The sequence below is a fragment of the Pinus tabuliformis genome, chromosome 8, assembly GCF_031772625.1.
Source record: "Pinus tabuliformis cultivar Carrire ecotype Pingquan chromosome 8, CPIR1, whole genome shotgun sequence".
NCBI lineage: Eukaryota > Viridiplantae > Streptophyta > Pinopsida > Pinales > Pinaceae > Pinus > Pinus tabuliformis.
The window spans coordinates 1,609,585,771-1,609,603,936 of NC_142294.1; the positions used below are offsets into that span (position 1 = coordinate 1,609,585,771).

Below are 18,166 nucleotides of genomic sequence, written 5' to 3' on the forward strand. Positions count from 1 at the left end.
CCTTGGCCCTTTTTATGTCAATCTTGATTCTTCTTTTAGCAATGATGTTTCCTAAGATATTTCCTTGTGACACACCAAAGATGTTATTTTTTGGATACAATGATATCCCATACTTGCGACATCTCTCAAAGATTTTCTTAAGATGACTAATGTAATTTGATCTCTTCTTTGAAAATATAGTTACGTCGTTCAGGTAGACGACTACACTTTGTTTGATTAACCCATGGAAAGAGATTTCCATAGCACTTTGAAAAGTAGCGCAGATGTTTATTAGTCCAAATGACATACGCTTAAACGAAAAAAATTCCCCACTTTGTCCTAAACATGGTTTTTAAGTGATTCAATTTTTCTACTAGCACTTGATTATACCTAGGAAAACCATCTAGTAGTGAGAACATTTCAGACCTAGATACTGTTTTGAATTTCTTCTCCATCGATGTCACGGGGTAATTTTCCTTATCGGAATCCCGATTGAGGTTGCAAAAATCTACACAAATGCGTATCTCATTGGACCTCTTTCTTATTGGAACCAGGTTGGAAACCCATGTAGAATGTTTGGCTTTAAAAATGATTCAAGCATCCAAAAAATTTCTCAATTCCTTTTGAATTATGGGTTAAAGTGTTAGATGCACTTTTCTAAATTTCTGTTGGAATGGATTTACCACTTCCTTAATGGGAATGAAATTTTGGATGATGCAAGTATCATATGTCTTCAATCATCATACGTCCATGCAAACACATCTCGATACTATTTGAAAATATGAATAAAATGTTGCCGTTCCTGAGGAGAAAAACATGTACTAAGGTTTACATATTTTAGATCTTCTTTGGTTCCCAAGTTGACTTGTTCATGTGATAACGTTGAGATCTGAGTCTTGGTGTTCATTGGTCCCCTAAAATGGTTTTGTAGGTCATATGGTTTCTCAAGAGATACTACACCCTTTGGCATTGGATTCCCTTTTGATGCTTGAGTTTCCTCCTGCAAAACCTTCTCGTGATCATCTTCTTATATTGCAGAATCCTTGAACACATTAGCATTGGCCATGAAATGTAATATCTGTTGGTCATCATTAAATACACAAAAAATAGTAACGTTATGAGGAACAAGTGATTTATAAATTATTTCAATAGAAAAAACATCTTTCAAAGGTGAAATTCAAGAACTACATTGGCTAATATGTCTGCAACGACATTACAAATCTTAGGGACATAAATAATATTAAAAAATTTAAAGAAAGAAATAAGTCACCATAACTCTTGTTGGTAGTTTTTCAATGTAGGTGAAACACAATGGATAATGTTTCGTACTTGATGGGTCACAATCTCTAAATCACCAATTATCTTGAGTATCACTATCTTGAGGTCAATGGATTTCTTCAATCCCAAAATGAATGCCTCATATTTAGTAGTGTTATTCGTGCACTCGAACTCCATGCGACATGATAAATTTTACCTTTTGTTTTGAGGGTCTATGAGAATGCAACCAAATTTGGAACCACCTTGGGTATTTGAACCATAAAAGTACAAGGTCCACATACTAGTAGTTTATGGGTTTATTCCTATACTATTACTATGTATATCTATATTACAAATTTCTTTTGTGCTAGTTGGACTGCAAGGAAGGATCTCCAACTGTGTATTTGATGGTACGGGTGAAGGACGCACTTGATAACATCCATGATCAAACTATAAGAAACAATTCCCAAAAATAATGTCTGCAAAGCCAACTGGCTCATTGTGTCCTTAAAGTGATGTCACAATATCCTTCATGTAAGGCTTTCTTTCCACTCAAATTTGGCTTTTTCTGCCCTTATACGGAATCCATAAATGTGTCCAGTCTGTTGAGAAATATCCTCATAGCTTACTGGACCAATCTCTACTCAGAAGCAAACCATAGGCTTCCGGGATGTCCATAATAATAATGTTAATGCATTGGTGAACTCAATTGTTTGATGACAGGTGGATGATAACATTGTTAATTTCACCAATGGCTTGGACCAAAGATCTATCCAATTGTATGATTCGTGCATTGATTTTCTCCCATTTAGCGTTAAATTTCTTGGAAATAGATAAAGGCATTAAATTTGCGGATGCACCCAAATCAACAAGAAAATTATGGACATTATAATTAAAGATTTCAAATGTTAAGAGAAAATGGGGGTAGAGAGTGTTAGTATTTAAATTTACAACATTAACTATAGATTCAAGAATACCAAGAGACTTACCAGACACAACTTGAGAAGCATAAACTTTGTCACCTGGTGGAGGCTGTGATGAGAATGTTTGGACAATCATCTCATGCTAGCCTGTTATATTTACGAGCTCAAATATTGAAATGTTGGCACGAGCTCTCTTTATATCCTCAATAATGTTATAATCGATACTTTCCTTCCTAATAGGCAATGCTAAAGTATTGGGTGGTGTAGATTTGTTAGAAACTTCTAGAGTGATGGAATTGTTCTTATTACTTGTGGAAGTGTTATTAGAAGAAGGGGCACTTCTATATTTGTTTTTCGTACTCTGAGTAGGATTAGTTGGTGGTAGAATACTTTTCAGCAATTTCCTTTTCAACTCTTACTCAGAAATTGGTACTTTTCTCCTCACATTATATCAGCCAGTTGTGGGTTGAGGAGGAGCTTCAATTGCTGGTGGTCCATCAAAAGTATTCTTATCAACATTGAATATGATATCGAATACATTAATTGGGTTTCCAACACCTGAAATTTCCTTGACTACGATAGGTTTTTTTGTTTCTTCAATTTTCTTAGACTGCTTATCTACTAGTAAGGTATCAAAAATATGGGATGCCATAGCATTCATGTTGAGATTCCATTGTGGGCATGTTTTCTCTGAATGCTTATCATGATGGGAAGTTCAATAGTTATCCATGCCTAAAATTTCAACATTAAACACAACATTTGAGCTCTATGCACATTTGGACAGTTTATTATTGTTATTTCTCTTAAGGAAAAACAACTTAGAAGACTTTCTACTGGTAGATGCCTCACTTGACTTCCTCTTTAATTCAGATACTTCATTAGTAGGCAACCTTAAAGATTTGGCTAAGCTTTCCATGTAGAAAGAATCCTTTTATTTGGTCTTGGTTGAAGAGGCTTGGGTTTTCTTACCAACATCATTGGAGTCTTTATAATCTTCATGATATGTAATTTCTCCAATGGAACACAAGTCCTTCTCAACTGCAATGGCCTCTACAAAGTTCAATGCCAAAGTATCCTTTGCAACTCTTTTAACAAATACGGAAATATTTGTAGGTAAGGCAATTGTGTTATAATCCTTCATGATAAAATCATGTGGTTGAACATCTACAAATAACTTATTCAATATAAGGGTAAATATTTGATTAAAATCCTTTACTTTCTCCTTATCCCCCATCTTTAGATTCCCGAGTTATTTTAACATGGAAATTTTTTTATCATTCACAAATTTTTCTAAGAATAACTTCTTAAACTCCATCCAACTATGGATTGAATTGGATGGAAGATTGTGATACCATATCGACGCTCTACCTTCTACAATGTATGGAAAAAGTCTACAAGCAACGTCATCAAAACGTACCTCAAGCATTCATGAATGTATTTAGAAGTCATCAAAGTGGTCCTAAAATTTCATCTTCTTGTTAGGATCAAAATTGGATAACAAATTTTCTAGGTGATTAGGCATATGATGAAGATTATCTAGAAGAAAATTTGGCCCTCGGGCCAGCCAATCCAATTTTGCATCATCCATGTCTTTTTCCCTTTCCTCATGCTCTCTTTCTAAATCCGAAGTGTCTTTTCCTTCACAATTCAAATCTTCTCTATAATCAGGTTGTTTTTCGTATCTCAACTATTCTTCCTCAGAGAATTGAAAATATTCCTCGCCTCCTCAATAGGTGGAAGTTCCTGTTATCACCCAAAGAAACTCTCCTAGGTTGTATATCAGAGATGCTCGGGAACATTACAAACTCAACAAAATGTTGGAAAATGGTGGATGAATGAAAGAAATGCTGCATATTCAAGCCAGATAACCACTTCTACTATGCTTAACCCCAGACATGGGTGAAAACCCCCACACTACAAGGCTTTAGACCACCAATTACTCACAATTTAAAGGAAAATGTGATGATGGAGAATACTGATCACATCGACAGATGCACAGGACCCTGTGATGGCCAGCTGCAACCAGTAAAGAGGTCTGTAAATCTATTTCCTAATGCACAGACAGGATGACAGCTCTTTGGCATTAAAACAATGAAAACCTGCATACAAATTCAATGATACAGCTAGATTCTAACACAGAGGTGGGATGATAGCCCCTCTAATGCTAAACATCAACAACACATGAATAAATGCATAACAGGCACAACCTGGAACAAAGAAGAAGAAGTGAAAGTGAGTAACTAACAACAAAAGAAGCTTGCATTAGATGGAAATGAAGACTAGAACCTGCAGGTTACACAATAGTTACAGTCTCCAGAAGTTGAAGCTTACATCAAAATAACATTCATCAACCTATTACATTCTGTCTTCTGGATATATATAGAGATCGATTACAAAATTGCTCTGCTGTGTTATATGAGGAAGGATCATAATGACCAACAACCACATTTACTATCAGATATGGGCCTCTGCTGCAATCTGAGTGTTTTAATGAACAAAATCGGCCTTTTCTGATGCTCTGCTGTCCTTCCTGAGCAGGTGGAATGATTTATGGATGAAATTCCATGCCTGATAAATGCTTTCAACTGCTCTTTTCCTGTACTTTTCTTCCTCGGCCATGCTGCTTGTTAAATGCGGTTGCTGAGATATTAACTGTGCAGGTACAGGGTGGCTGATCGTTCCGTCCTTCAGGAGCTCAAAACAGTCAAAGGAGTGAAGACAGTATGGTGGAGGCAGGCACAGGAGGAGAACAAATAATGGTCGTCAGATCCACGGATGAACGACAGAGATCACATCGGGAGGAGCTATCGGGAGTTTAGCGGATGGGCGAATGTGGGCCGTCGGATCGCGGTCGGGCAGATCCGATGGCGATCGGGCGGCAGAAGTGATCGACAGTTAACAAGTGGGAGAGGGCAATCGAGAGTCGTTAGATCTGCCCGTGGCAGATCCAACAGTTATCGCGCGGCAGAGAAGCGCAAACATTAACGAGCGGGGGAAAGCGGATTCGCGGGCGGGCGGTATTCCCCGCACCGCCTTTGGACCGACGGCAGTTTCCATAAATGAATGCACGATCCGGTAATAAAGCGCCACGTGGCAGCCCAAAACCACCGCCCCCGCGGGTTAACGGGTGCGCAGGTCGCACGATCGGGGGAAGCATCCACCGTTGATCTCGCGATGGATGGCCAGAAGACCGGGGACGCGCAAGAAGATTATCGTGCGGTAAAACAAAGGAGACCGTCGGATCGCAATGCGATCGACGGTGGGAATTAAAGCAGAAGGATAGCGGAGTAGGCGCGGGTTATGGGGGTTTTGGTGGACTATCGGGGTTTTAAAGAGTTATAAACAAAAACGCCCAGAAGCTGCGAAAAAGGTTTACGCGGGGTTTAGAAAGGATTAAAGAGGAAAATGGAGATAATGGGATTAAAGGAGGGTAAGGAAAATGAAGGGGAAGGAGGAAACGCAGGGAGCGAGAGTTATAAGGGAATAAGGAAAATGAAAGGGAAGGATAAAATAAACTGCTGCAAACCCTTTGCAACCCAAACCAGCACTGCCTGACCTGATTTCATCCACCAAATGTTGCAAACTGTAGCAGAGCTAACAATTCCCCTTGTTAATATGTTCCTTCAGTAGGATCTACTAACTCTTCAAGGGTGGAAATGACCAAATCTTCCACCGAAGAAACCACTATGCCGTGACAAGTTTTTTCCTTCTTAATTGGCTTATGAGGAAGATTAGCAACAATAGGAAGTAAGCTAATATTTTTTGAAAATTAACAAGTGATTGGCCGAATTTTCCATATTTGATCGTAAGTAACCTCAAAAGTAGGTTTCACACCTAGATGTGAAGAATATCCTCTCTTAAGAATGGGAGTTGGGGTTTGTGGTAGTGTTTTTGTGGCAATGGTGTACCAAAAGAAACCTCCTTGGCAGTTGGCTGTTCCCTACAAAGGATCATAGAGAAAGTTGATGCTGTTAATGAACAAACTTAGATAAACAAAGCATTGCAAATAGTGAAAAAAATGGATATACAAACATGAAATAAAACAAAGAGATAAATATACAAACAATGCTCAATGGAGCAAACAAGTCAACAAAATAATGGAAAAATATCCCTTTATTGACTGTTGATAGTAGAAGTTGAATACAGTAGATGAAAACTAAACACTTGAAGATAGTTATTTGAGCTATGGTGCTAAAACATGCTCAAAAGGGAGGTTCTTTTCCTTAATCTCTTTGCAAGCTTCTCCTCTCTCTCAAAGAAGTATGAAAACTCTCTCAATGGTGGAATATTCTCCTCTCACTAAGGTGATGGATTGCTTAGAAGCAATATGGCCAACATGCTAGTGCTCTTAATTTCTTTGTCTTCAACAATGGAATGTCGGTTTTCTCTGATAGAAATTTTGCCAGCATAACATTGTCTCATATTTTGGTTCTCCCATGGCCCGTTTATATAGAATTTTTGAATCCATCTTCCCTCTCTTGGTTCATGAATGACAATGAATCATGAGTAAGACAAGATCATTCCATTGAGGGTTTCATATCTTTAGGGCAACTAGAATTCGAATATCCTGGACTGAGATCCTATTAGGGAATCGCCTCCAAGTGTGTGAAGTGGTCCCAAATTCACTGAGTCATCCATTATCTCGACCACATGACTTTCGAAGAAAATTTCATGTGGTGCACGACTATCGAAGAAACATCTGCGAAGTCCTCAATTTTTTAACTTTATAAACTTTGGACCTTAGGAGAAATTAATTTTTTTAAAATTCATGATGTCTTCAGCTAGAAAATATCCACTTGTGCATTTTGCTAGACGTCTTTTAGCGTCTTCTGGATTGTGAAAACATGTGTATGATTTTCTGGTGTTAACAATTCCTCCCTGATGTATGAGGTTAGCAACAAATGTATAGCCAAAATACATCACTCTTTCTGTTCTGATGAAGAATCTAATCAATGTTTTGAGAGAGAGGATAACTTGTTATGATGTTGAGTAGGGAAACCCTTTGGCTGAGTATAAAAGATAACCATGCTCTGAAGAAAACCTAAAGAGTAAAAAAAGTGTCTATATGAGGCGGGAAGGTTCCATGCTCATTATGATGACTAGTGACGAATTATTACCATAAGACAAGAAATGGTTATGTCTAATCAACATTATGGTGGTTGGCATGCTGATGGATGATGATGATAACAAAAGACACCCTCAGGGGCGTTTCTTTGACAAATAGAATGAATTTGGTTCCCCCATGCATAAGAAAGGTGAAGCACTACTGAATGAGGTGCTGAGGTATGCATGGGTCTTCGACTTTGGGTACCTCCCCCATATAATGAGGTAAAACACTACTAAATGAAAGAGCTGCAATGGTCATTAAGTATGGTACAACCTTGACATGATAACTTGTGTTGGGTTCGAATGTCAAGGGGACTGATGACATCAGTGGCTAATACTGATTCCCATTGTGCCACTCGAGGATATCCCTTCAAGGGGGGAGTATCCAAGGTACTGCCTCGATCCTGCAATATAAGTGTTGAAGTCGATAGGAAAGAAACATCAATTGACCAACATGTCGAGTTAGGGAATCAATATAAGGTGTAAACATATTGTAATAGTTTGGGTTAGACAAGGAATGATAATGAGAGTTGGCGATATGACTGGATATGGACAACTAGCCCGAGGTCGGAGCTATTGTGAAAATGGTGGCAATCAAAATATTTTTGCTGATAGGGATGGCCCTGGAGTCAGTAGGATTTCTAGGGCGGGTAAAAGTATGTTCTGATTGTCGTGAAAATGGTAAATGTGTGTGGGTGATGTGCGAGCATCGACCAAGGGTGACTAGAAACTGCTGCCGGATAAAAGACATGAAAACATGGGTGGGAATATTTTTCCTAAAAACAATCCTTGTACACTTTCCAAAAGAATATGAAAGTTGTTTGGATGTATAGACACAAAGATGGGTGTCCCATGAGAATGGTGACCTATATGGAGGTGTGGTGTTTTTTTCTTAGGGCGAGGGTCCCATTGGTTGGTCTCTGTGTTGGGTTAGTGAGGTGGATGAAGTGATGCAGATGGTCTATTATAATATGGGTGAATGGTAGGTCAAATGTAGGATGCAGTGGTGAATTTGTCTTTATCAGTTGCAACATGTAAGGGGTGGCCCGGGAATGGGGTTGGTGAGTAATGATTAAAGAAGAATTAGTTTGATCTTAAATGCTTGCAATCTGAATTGGTTCCCGGGCTTGGGTATTATGGTCGTGGATCCCAATAGTATGTGGGGGTCTATATCCCCAGGTGATCCATGAGTGGGGAGGCTCTATCGACTGGCGTGGACGTTTACCATATGTAATGGGAGGTGATGGTAATCGTGGTCAAGATGATGGACCCTATGGTTCATTCAAGATAAATGATGTTAGGATATGTAAAGCTTTGTGGGAAGCCTATCATGATGAGCGATGAATGATACCTACTCTATTACTGGCCACTGGGGCATTGATCCTAGTAGGAAGTTTGTTGATGTGGCTACAATTTAAAAGCCAATACCCCAAGTGAAAACATATTTTTTGTTGATGATATAAATAATCTAAAAGTGATTGATCTGGATGAATTAAAAAGCAAGAGAAGTTACAATTGAAGTGGTACTCTGAGTGTGTGGCGGGTCCCAAAAATAAGTTTAGGGTTGAAATGGAATGGAGGGTGACATGATGAGGATGATGTGGTTATGATCCTTATGTCTTTAATGGTTTTGAAAACAAAGGTCTTGGGCTCCTATACTGAGCTCGAGAAGATGTTGAAAAGGGAGATATATAGGGCAATGTGGGCCTAATGCCACCTCATTTTCACTTTCTATTTTGGGAGTCCAGAGCTGATCCAGGATGTTCCTTAGCATTGTGGTTAGCTGGTGTACCAGGGTAGGGTATGGGGACAGTCAGGTTAGAACACTGAACCTTAACTTTATCAATTTTGTAGACTAGGTTAGGTAGGCCATACAGGGGTGCCCTGTATGACCTTTTTTAGGGTAAAGGAACCTAGATTGTGTGGGTGACTGTATGACAGTCACACGGTCTTTGTGTGTTCCCAAGGGATTCACGCGGAGACTCTGCAATAAAGGGCCAAAGAATTTCACCATCAGTGCCGATGATGGGCTTGAAGCCATGACATCATTGTTCTACTGATGCCATGCTTCAGTATCCCTAGGTCACACAATTCGCACATCTATTTTCATAACCGACATGCGGGAAATGCATCTGCTCAGCGAGCAGACGCATGGTCTCAAGATAGGTCTCTCTGTAGGTTAGGCCGTGACGGACGCACACACCTTGCATCTGTTTGATGAACAGACACATGGACTATGCGCTTGTGATGATCATTGCCGCATGATGGTTTGAAAAAATGATTTTTGACAGCTTCGAAGGCTGAAATTTTCTTTTGTATCCTTGTTGGCATGATGGGGATTCTCTAGAGAGAGAGAGATTGGCATCCATTATGATTAGCTGTGGTAGATGATCCTATGGTTAGCAGGACTTTGGCTCACTGGGGGTTGTTGAAGTTCCTTAAGAACTCCCTTTTGAGATCACACGATGAGTTTTTGCAATTTCTAATGTAGTTATGGGACGCGGAGAAACATGTCTTTATCGTTCGAGGGTCAGATCCGCTAATCAGTGCGACAGTGGATGTTTACTTTGTTACTATATTGGTACCTCGAGGAGAGGTTTTGCGGTATCCCCCGCCGACTGGGAGGGTGGACATACGTGTTGATAATTCAATAGGGTAATGAATATGTTAATTCTATTAACTTGATAACTGTTTGTGTTATATTTTACTTATTAGCTTTGTTCATTATTATTCCAATGTGTAATACATCAAACAACTACCAAAATAGTAAGAACAATGACACAATATATAGGCTGTAAGCTAGGGCCAAAATCCCTCCTCTTGAGGGGAAAACTCGTAAATATCTTCTTATCTTTCATATATTTCAATTGAATAATACCGTGACCTAGACTCAGATAAATAACCTCGAAGACCAAGTCTACCACGACCTCTTGTTGCAATATCTTCGACCTCCCAGTAGATCCAAAATTATGCTCCCCAACAACTGTTACTGCTTCTCTAGGAGACTTTGATCTCCCTCTAACAACCTTCCTCTTAACTTTGCTTAACTTGACTTGAGTCCTAGGGCTAGTAAGATGCCCTAAGAGACCTTCGCTTTACTTCCCTTCTCTTCTTCTTCCAAAATTGAACCCTATAAGTTCGAACATAGAGAACCCTAACTTCGATCTTCCCAGAAGAGTAGATAAGGCCCAGAAACACTTCGACTTCTTCGACTTCCTATTCTTCACACTCCATTCTTTGACTTCTCCTTCTTCTACTTCTTTGCATAAGAGATGAGTGAGTGATCCAAATGGAGGATGAATTCCTCTTATATATAGGCTTCTTCAAGGGTGGACGTGACTCTTCATGTAGGCTGACTTGACAACTCATTAAGCTTACTTGATCTTGGAGGTATTTTGACACTTTAAAGACAAAATAATTTTTTCTTTACAATTTACATTGTGCCCAAAGGGTCTTCAATATATGACAATGACTCTTATACCTAGGACAAACCCTAGAAGCACTCAATGGGTGCTTGAAATATAAAATAAAAGAACTTGAGCATGAAACCCATGCTCCAATAATAATAATAATATTTTTTTCTTTTTATATTTACAAGAATATATTTCATACTTATGCAAACTGAACCTAGTTACACATTTTTCAACACTCCCTCTTAAATATGGAGGTATTCATAAGAGGTACATGGTCATTCTTAATTTGAAGAAATCTCATAAGAAGAGTCGGATTGGTAACCCATCTGTCTAGCATCATATTAACCAAAAGGCCTTGACTAACATATCTAGCTCTCCATAAGATCAGAGCACAATGCTGGCAAGGCCAATTATGTATAGACGCCATCATCATTGTCTCCCAAGGTACATACTCTACTCGGGTGTTCACAAAGTATGACCTCCCATTGGACTATTCTTATCTTGGGTAGCTAATCCTCAAAGAATATCGGTCCATGATTACTCTTGCCTTGAATGCCTTACCATATTCTCAAAGAGTATCGAATGCCAGATGGTTACCTAATCCTCCATTCTTTCTTCCCAAGTGAAGACAAGAATGTAGTGTCTATCTCTAGGGAGGAAAAATCCACCAAACCAATCTTGTCCCTTGAGTATACAATCTTCTTGTTCGGAAGTGATTTTGTCAATATGTTAGCTACTTGTTCATCAATGGAGATATATTGTAGCTGCAACACAATTTTGTAATAGCTCTCGAATATAGTTATACTTGTTGTCGATGTGCTTTGTCTTTCCATGAAACACTGGACTCTCACAAACGAATGTCAATGGTGTTATCACAAATTATCACTAAAGGTTTCATCGATCCTTAAAATAGGTTGGATAACGACTTCCTTAACTATACTGCTTCTCTTCTTACTTCACATGCTACAACATATTTAGCCTTAACACTACTCAAAGCAATGATGTCTTACTTGCTGCTCATCCATGAGACCATGGAAGATCCTAAGATGAAACATCCTCCTGTAGTGCTTTTTCCATCTAGTTCACTACCTCCCCAATCATAATTTTTATATCCAATCAATTGGAAATAATTCCTTCTATCATATTTCAGATAATAGTTGATGGTCCCTTGCAGATATATCAGAATATGCTTTGCTGCTATCCAATGATAATTCTTCGGCTCCACTTGGAATTGACTGAGTACATTTACCACAAAACATATGTCAGGTCGAGTATTCACCAAGTAAATCAATGAGCCAATGAGTTGTCTATATCTGGAAGGATCCATAGGGCTTGATTCAGAAATCCTTAGTCTCTTCAAGTTTGTGATCATCAGATTGGTCATAGGTTTACAGTCCATCATGTCGAACTTGTTTAGTATCTCGATCACATAATTCCCTTGTCCTATATAGATTTCATTCGATCCTTGCCAAACTTCTAGTCCCAAATAGTAATGCGTCAGCCCAAGACCCTTCATGTCAAATTCTGCTACCAGTTGCTTCTTACATTCTTCAATTCGACCTTCTACACCTTTTAAGAGAAGATCATCTACATACAAAAGAATAATTATAGGTTCATTGTTTACAACCTTAATATAAAGGTTCGAGTCAACATACATTTTGTGAAGCCTATCCTTTGTAGGTATGCATCCATTCTAGCATATCATGCCATTGGTTCTTGCTTGAGGCCATATAATGCTTTCTTCAATTTGCAAACATATGCCTTCCTATCTTTGACTTCAAATCCCAAGGGTTTTTCTATATAGACTTCTTCATCTATAGTGGCATTCAGAAACACAATATTGACATCCATTTGGTGGATGTTCCATCCCATTGATGTTGCCAGAGAAACTAATGATTGAATAATTGTATATCTTGTTGTTAGAGAAAATGTCTCTTCATAGTCAATGCGTTCAATTTGAGAGAAACCTCTAGCCACAAATATTTCTTTATACTTGTCTATACTTCCATCAGCTGCATGCTTGATCTTATAGATCCACTTGGAAGTAACCACATATTTGTCTTCGGGTCTAGGTATGATTTCCCAGACTCCATTCTTCATTATAGATTGATACTCTTCATTCATGGCATCCTTCCATTATCAATGTTCTACAACCTCTTCAAAGGTGGATGGTTCTGCTTCTATTAATTTTGTCATGTATGCAACATACCCATAATATTTCTTGGGTTTCTTACTTTCTCCAAATGATCCTTGTGCTGACCCATGACCTTTTGCATCAAGTAGTGTAGATTTCAACCAATTAGGTCTTTTCCTTGTTTTTGGAATGACCACGAGTTGAACAGGTTCACTTGGCCCTTTTTCTTCATGGTGTGATCCTTCTCCTTCCTTTTCAACTTCCTCCTCAAATATCATAAGTTCTTCGTCATCATAAACTTCTTGAATTCTATACTCTCATCAAATATGACATCACGAATAACTTCAATGTGATGTACATCTTTCATATAGATTCTATAGGCCTTTGATGAGTTACTATAACCAACAAATATTCCCTTCATATCGGAAGGATCCAACTTATTTCTTTTGTCCTTTGCTATATGAATTTACAAAGGAAACCCAAATATTTAGAGATGATCTACAAATGGATTCTTCTTAGTGAACACTTCTTCCAGAGTCTTATTATCTAGAGATCTGTGAGGACATCGATTTTGAATGTAGACTTCTGTCTTTGTTGCCTCTCCCCACAGAAACTTAGGTAGATCTTAATCGTGTAACATTGCTTTTACACTTTCTTCAATGCATTTGTTCTTTATTTCTGTGACTCCATTTGGTTCAGGATTGTATGGGACTATCAACTCCATTTTAATCCCAAACTCCTTACATAATGATATAATCTATTTGGATGTATATTCTCCTCCATTATCAGATCTTAGTATATTGATTCTTCTTTCTTAAAGGTTCTCCACTTCATCCTTGAATTCTTGAAATATTATAAATACTTCATCCTTGGTTTTCATTAAGTAAAATTAGGTCTTTCTTAAATGATCATCTATGAATATGACATAGTATAGATGGTCTCCAAGTGATTTTGGAGTCATAGGGCCGCACACATCAGAGCGAATGAGATCCAAGTTTTATTTCGACTTCGAAGCACTGCTTCCAAATGGTCTCTTGGTATTCTTTCTCAATGCACATTCGTTGCAGATACCTTCATGATCCTCCTTCAAATTTTGTATTCCATCTACTATGGAACTTAAAGCTGGAAGTATTTTGAAATGTAGATGACCAAACCTTTGATGCCAAATTTTGCATGGACTAATCTGAGTGTGAACTAGGGCTTGGTTTACGAGAGATATTAATATGTAAATCCTTCCTTCTTGGATACCAATAAATTTTGCTTGATCTATACTTGATTATTTTCCCCAAACAACTACTTTTCCATCAATGAAGGCTACTCTATCTTATTTTTCTTCTAAAATTTAAATAGAATGTTGTTGAGGTAGATATTGCTTCCATCTTCGAGTTTTATGGAAGTTTATCCAATTCCCTTCATAGGATAGCTCTTATTGTCTCCAAGTTCCACAGAGTAAGTGACTTTTCCTTTTGATAAGGTCTTTATTTGGTTGGAGTGGCCAACCATGTGCTTTGATGCACCACTATCAATTACCCAGATGTCTTCGTCTTGGAATGTAACAAAGAGATACAAGAAGAGACCTTCATCATTTTCATTGATTGATGCCTTATTTGAAGAGAATAAGAAACTCCATGCTTCATTGATACATTTCTTGAGTTGGATTGAAACTTTCTTGAAGAACTTCTTCATTATAGAGGAGATATTCATGATGCCCTTAGAGAACCAAAGCTCTGAAACCATGTTGAGAATTCAATAGGGCAATGAATATGTTAATTCTCTTAACTTGATAACTTCTTGTGTTATCTTTTACTTATTAGATTTGTTCATTATTATTCAAATGTGAAATACATCAAACAACTACCAAAATAGTAAGAATAGTGACACAGTATATAGGATGCAAGTCAGGGCCAAAAACCATCTTGAGGGGAAAACCCGTAAATATCTTCTTATCTTTCAGATCTTTCAATTGACGAATACCATGACCTAGAATTAGGAAAATACCCTCCAATATCAAGTTTACCATGAGCTCTTACTGCAATATCTTCGACCTCCCAGTAGATCTGAAATTCTTCTCCCCAACAACTGCTACTACTTATATAGGAGACTTCGATCTCCCTCTAGTAGCCTTCATCTTGACTTTGTTTGCCTTGACTTGAGTCTTATGACTAGTAAGATTCCCTAAGATACCTTTGCTTGCCTTCCCTTTTCCTCTGCTTCCAAAATTGAACCCTAGAAGATCCAACTCATAAACCCTAACTTCGATCTTCCGAGAAGAATAGATAGAGCCTAGAAACACTTCAACTTCTTCGACTTCCTCCTTTTCGTACTTCTTTCTTTGAATTATCCTTCTTCTACTTCTTCGCATAAGAGATGAGTGACTGATCCAAATAGAGGATGAGTTCCTCTTATACATAGGATTCTTCAAGGGTGGATGTGGCTCTTAATGTAGGTTGATTTGACATCTCATTAGGCCAACTTGATCTTGGAGGTATTTTGACACTTTAAAGACAAAATAATTTTTTCTTTACAATTTACAATGTGCCCATAGGGTCTTCAATATATGAAAATGAATCTTATACTTAGGATAAACCCTAGAAGAATTCAATGGGTGCTTTATAAAATAAAAGAAATTGAGCATGAAACCCATGCTCCAATAATAAGAATAATTTCTCTTTCATTTTATATTTACACGAATACATTTCGTACTTATGAAGACCGAACCTAGTTACACATTTTTCAACAATATGGAGGTGGGAAGGGGCTCATTGTGGGCCCAACCCCATAGAGGATGGGTGTATCAAAGTACCATCCATCCTAGACCTTACTGAGCAAGTGATGCTTTCCATGATCATGCACTTGGCGAGTTCAGCAGCTGCGCACTGGGTATCAGGGCCTATGGTTTTAGTGCTGCTGAGGTTACATGTAATGAATTTTTTTGATTGGGCTAGTGTGGTGTAAAAGGGGATGGCCTCCCGACTGATGGAGGTGCTACAGGGTTCATCTAGGAGTTTTTCTTTTTTACGCTAGCATCATGTGTAGAATTTTGTATGAGAGGGTTGTGATGCTACGAACCTTTATAGCGGTGCCCCCAGGTCTGGCTATGGAGCCTTGGATGAGACGGTGGGTACTCGTGATGCAACAGGCTAGGGGAGGTGTAACAAGGTGTTACTTGAATGCTGAGGTGGAGGGTTAGTTTATTTCCAACCTTAAGATGATTTTGGAGTTCCCGTATCGTGGAGTGGACTTTATGGGTGACTCGGATATGGGGCTTCCCCCCGGTGATGCTTGGGGGCCAGCAAGTATGTGATATGTTTTATTTATGCTTTTCATTTTGTTGACATGTATATTTTATGATGCAATTTTGTTTATATGATGTTGATATTATGTCTTTGCTATTGCATAAATAATGGGTGTTCATTCAGTTTATTATGGCTAAAGGAATTTGGCAAAGGCTTTGAAAAGGAAAATTACATTTTTGGCACATTTATTTACGAAAATAATGGGAATTAGGAGAAAAGGAAGGTGAAAGGTCACATGTTGCGTGTGAGGAGGAAAATGAAGGAAAATAATGGAAATTGAAGAAAATAGAGGCCTCATTGATAAAAAGGCTTATGAGGATCAATTGACAAGCTTTTGCTCAGGTTTTGCATTGGAGCAAGAAAGGAAAAGGGCAAAGAGGAAGAAGAGATCAAGCATGGAAGAGCATGATCAAGCAACTACAACATGATTCTTTGCAGGTATCGATTTTCATGTGTGTTTTCCTTGCTAGATTTGGAATGCATAGTATTTCATGTGGTTCTTTTGCTGTTATGGCATGGGTTTTCCATGTGTGACAGTGTTTTCAGCCTAGCCTTTCCATTTCTATATAACCATGGTGTGATGGTGTTTTCATGCTTTGGTTGAGCTGGATTTCCAGATGGATTCAAAGCTAAGTGAGGTGGATCTTTGAATAATAAAACACATGGCCTAGTAACCCCTAAACTAGACTGTGGGTTGCAGTAAAGTCAGATTTTGTGTTGCCTCGATGGGCCTAGGAATCCTTTCCAGTGAATGTTAGGATATACGGTAAAGTCTAGAGGTGGTTGCCCTTGATTAGGCCTAGGAATATTTGGTGATGAATGGCGGGATATACGGTAAAACCTAGAGGGTGGTGTCTCAGTTTGGGGCCTAGTGATCCCTGGATCAGACTGTGGATTGCATAAAACTCGAGAGAATAGGAGAAAAGAAAATTCCTCATGCTATAGGTGGAGAAATTCGGTAGAATCCATGCTTGTTTTGGCCTAGTGCTATGGTGGAGATCACAGTAAAGCCTGTTATTACATTTTTATTATGTTGGCCAAGTGATTAGAGATGGATTACAGTAAATCTTGGTTTCTATTGATGAGGGTGAGGTGGTTTAAACTCAGGATGCCTTGGTTGGTTATTTTGGTTTGAGTCCCATATTCATTCTTGGAATATGGCACGAGGGTGAATGGCTGAAGAGATATTTGGCTCAACGATTCTATGGTCAGGTGGAATGTGGTCGTCCCATCTGGGGTTCGATTTTTCATTCATTAATAAGGGGTTCTCTCCTTGATATCTTATGTATAAATGTATTAGTTTATATGTGAATTTTATGGCTGATGTATCCTTGATATTTCTATTTTTATTATGTTGGTTATAAGCATGTATTATGACAATGATGATGTATGGATTTTCTCATGTTTTGATTTGTAAATGAATGAAAAATGTATCTATGACCTAATAGATGATAATGCAGCTAATGATATAAGGGAAAAATGCTTCTTAGCGATTCTCAGATAAGTATGAGACCCCTATGCTTAAATATGTTGTTTACACCTGTAGATTACATATTTGTGATATGTTTGACGAAATTCCTATCATGGCTAGTAGGGGTCCAATCAAGCTCTTGTTCAAGTAAATGCATTTTTATCACCATTACCTTGTTATATTTTTGTTATGAAGGTGTCATTTAATTCTAGGCAGTAACTTGGGATTTGGGCTTGAAAAAGTGGCTCAAATATTGGGGACGCTTGCACAACACTGAGAAAAATAATTCCTGGATGCTGGCATGCCATGTTGTGGGATCATCTAGAGCCCTTTGAACATTGGCATGCTCATAGCATGGTAGAGTCTGGGGGTTAATTGGTCTAAGAACTTAGTGAGACCCAGGAGCTGGTTGCTGTAAAGGTTGGGATGGTTCCTTGGAGCCCTGTAGCTGGTGTGGAATGTCTGTATGTCGTGTTTATGTTAATTCCACTTCCTTAAGGTCACATAGGAGGTTGAATCCCTTCATAGTAGCTTATTGTCACATGTTTACCCCAGTCGGATGGTTACTTGGGTAGATGTGGGAGGAG

The 18,166-nt window shown here is 38.4% G+C and overlaps 1 protein-coding gene across 1 annotated transcript in view; it reads left to right on the forward strand.

Annotated features, from left to right (window-relative positions):
- The first annotated feature begins 5,333 nt into the window (after positions 1-5,333).
- The window catches only part of LOC149242198 (auxin response factor 19-like), a 103,341-nt gene continuing 90,508 nt past the window's right edge, over positions 5,334-18,166 (forward strand). The window contains exon 1 of the mRNA XM_089370790.1: positions 5,334-5,378. Coding sequence (XP_089226916.1) covers positions 5,334-5,378 — 45 coding nt within the window. The remainder of the gene's footprint in view (positions 5,379-18,166) is intronic.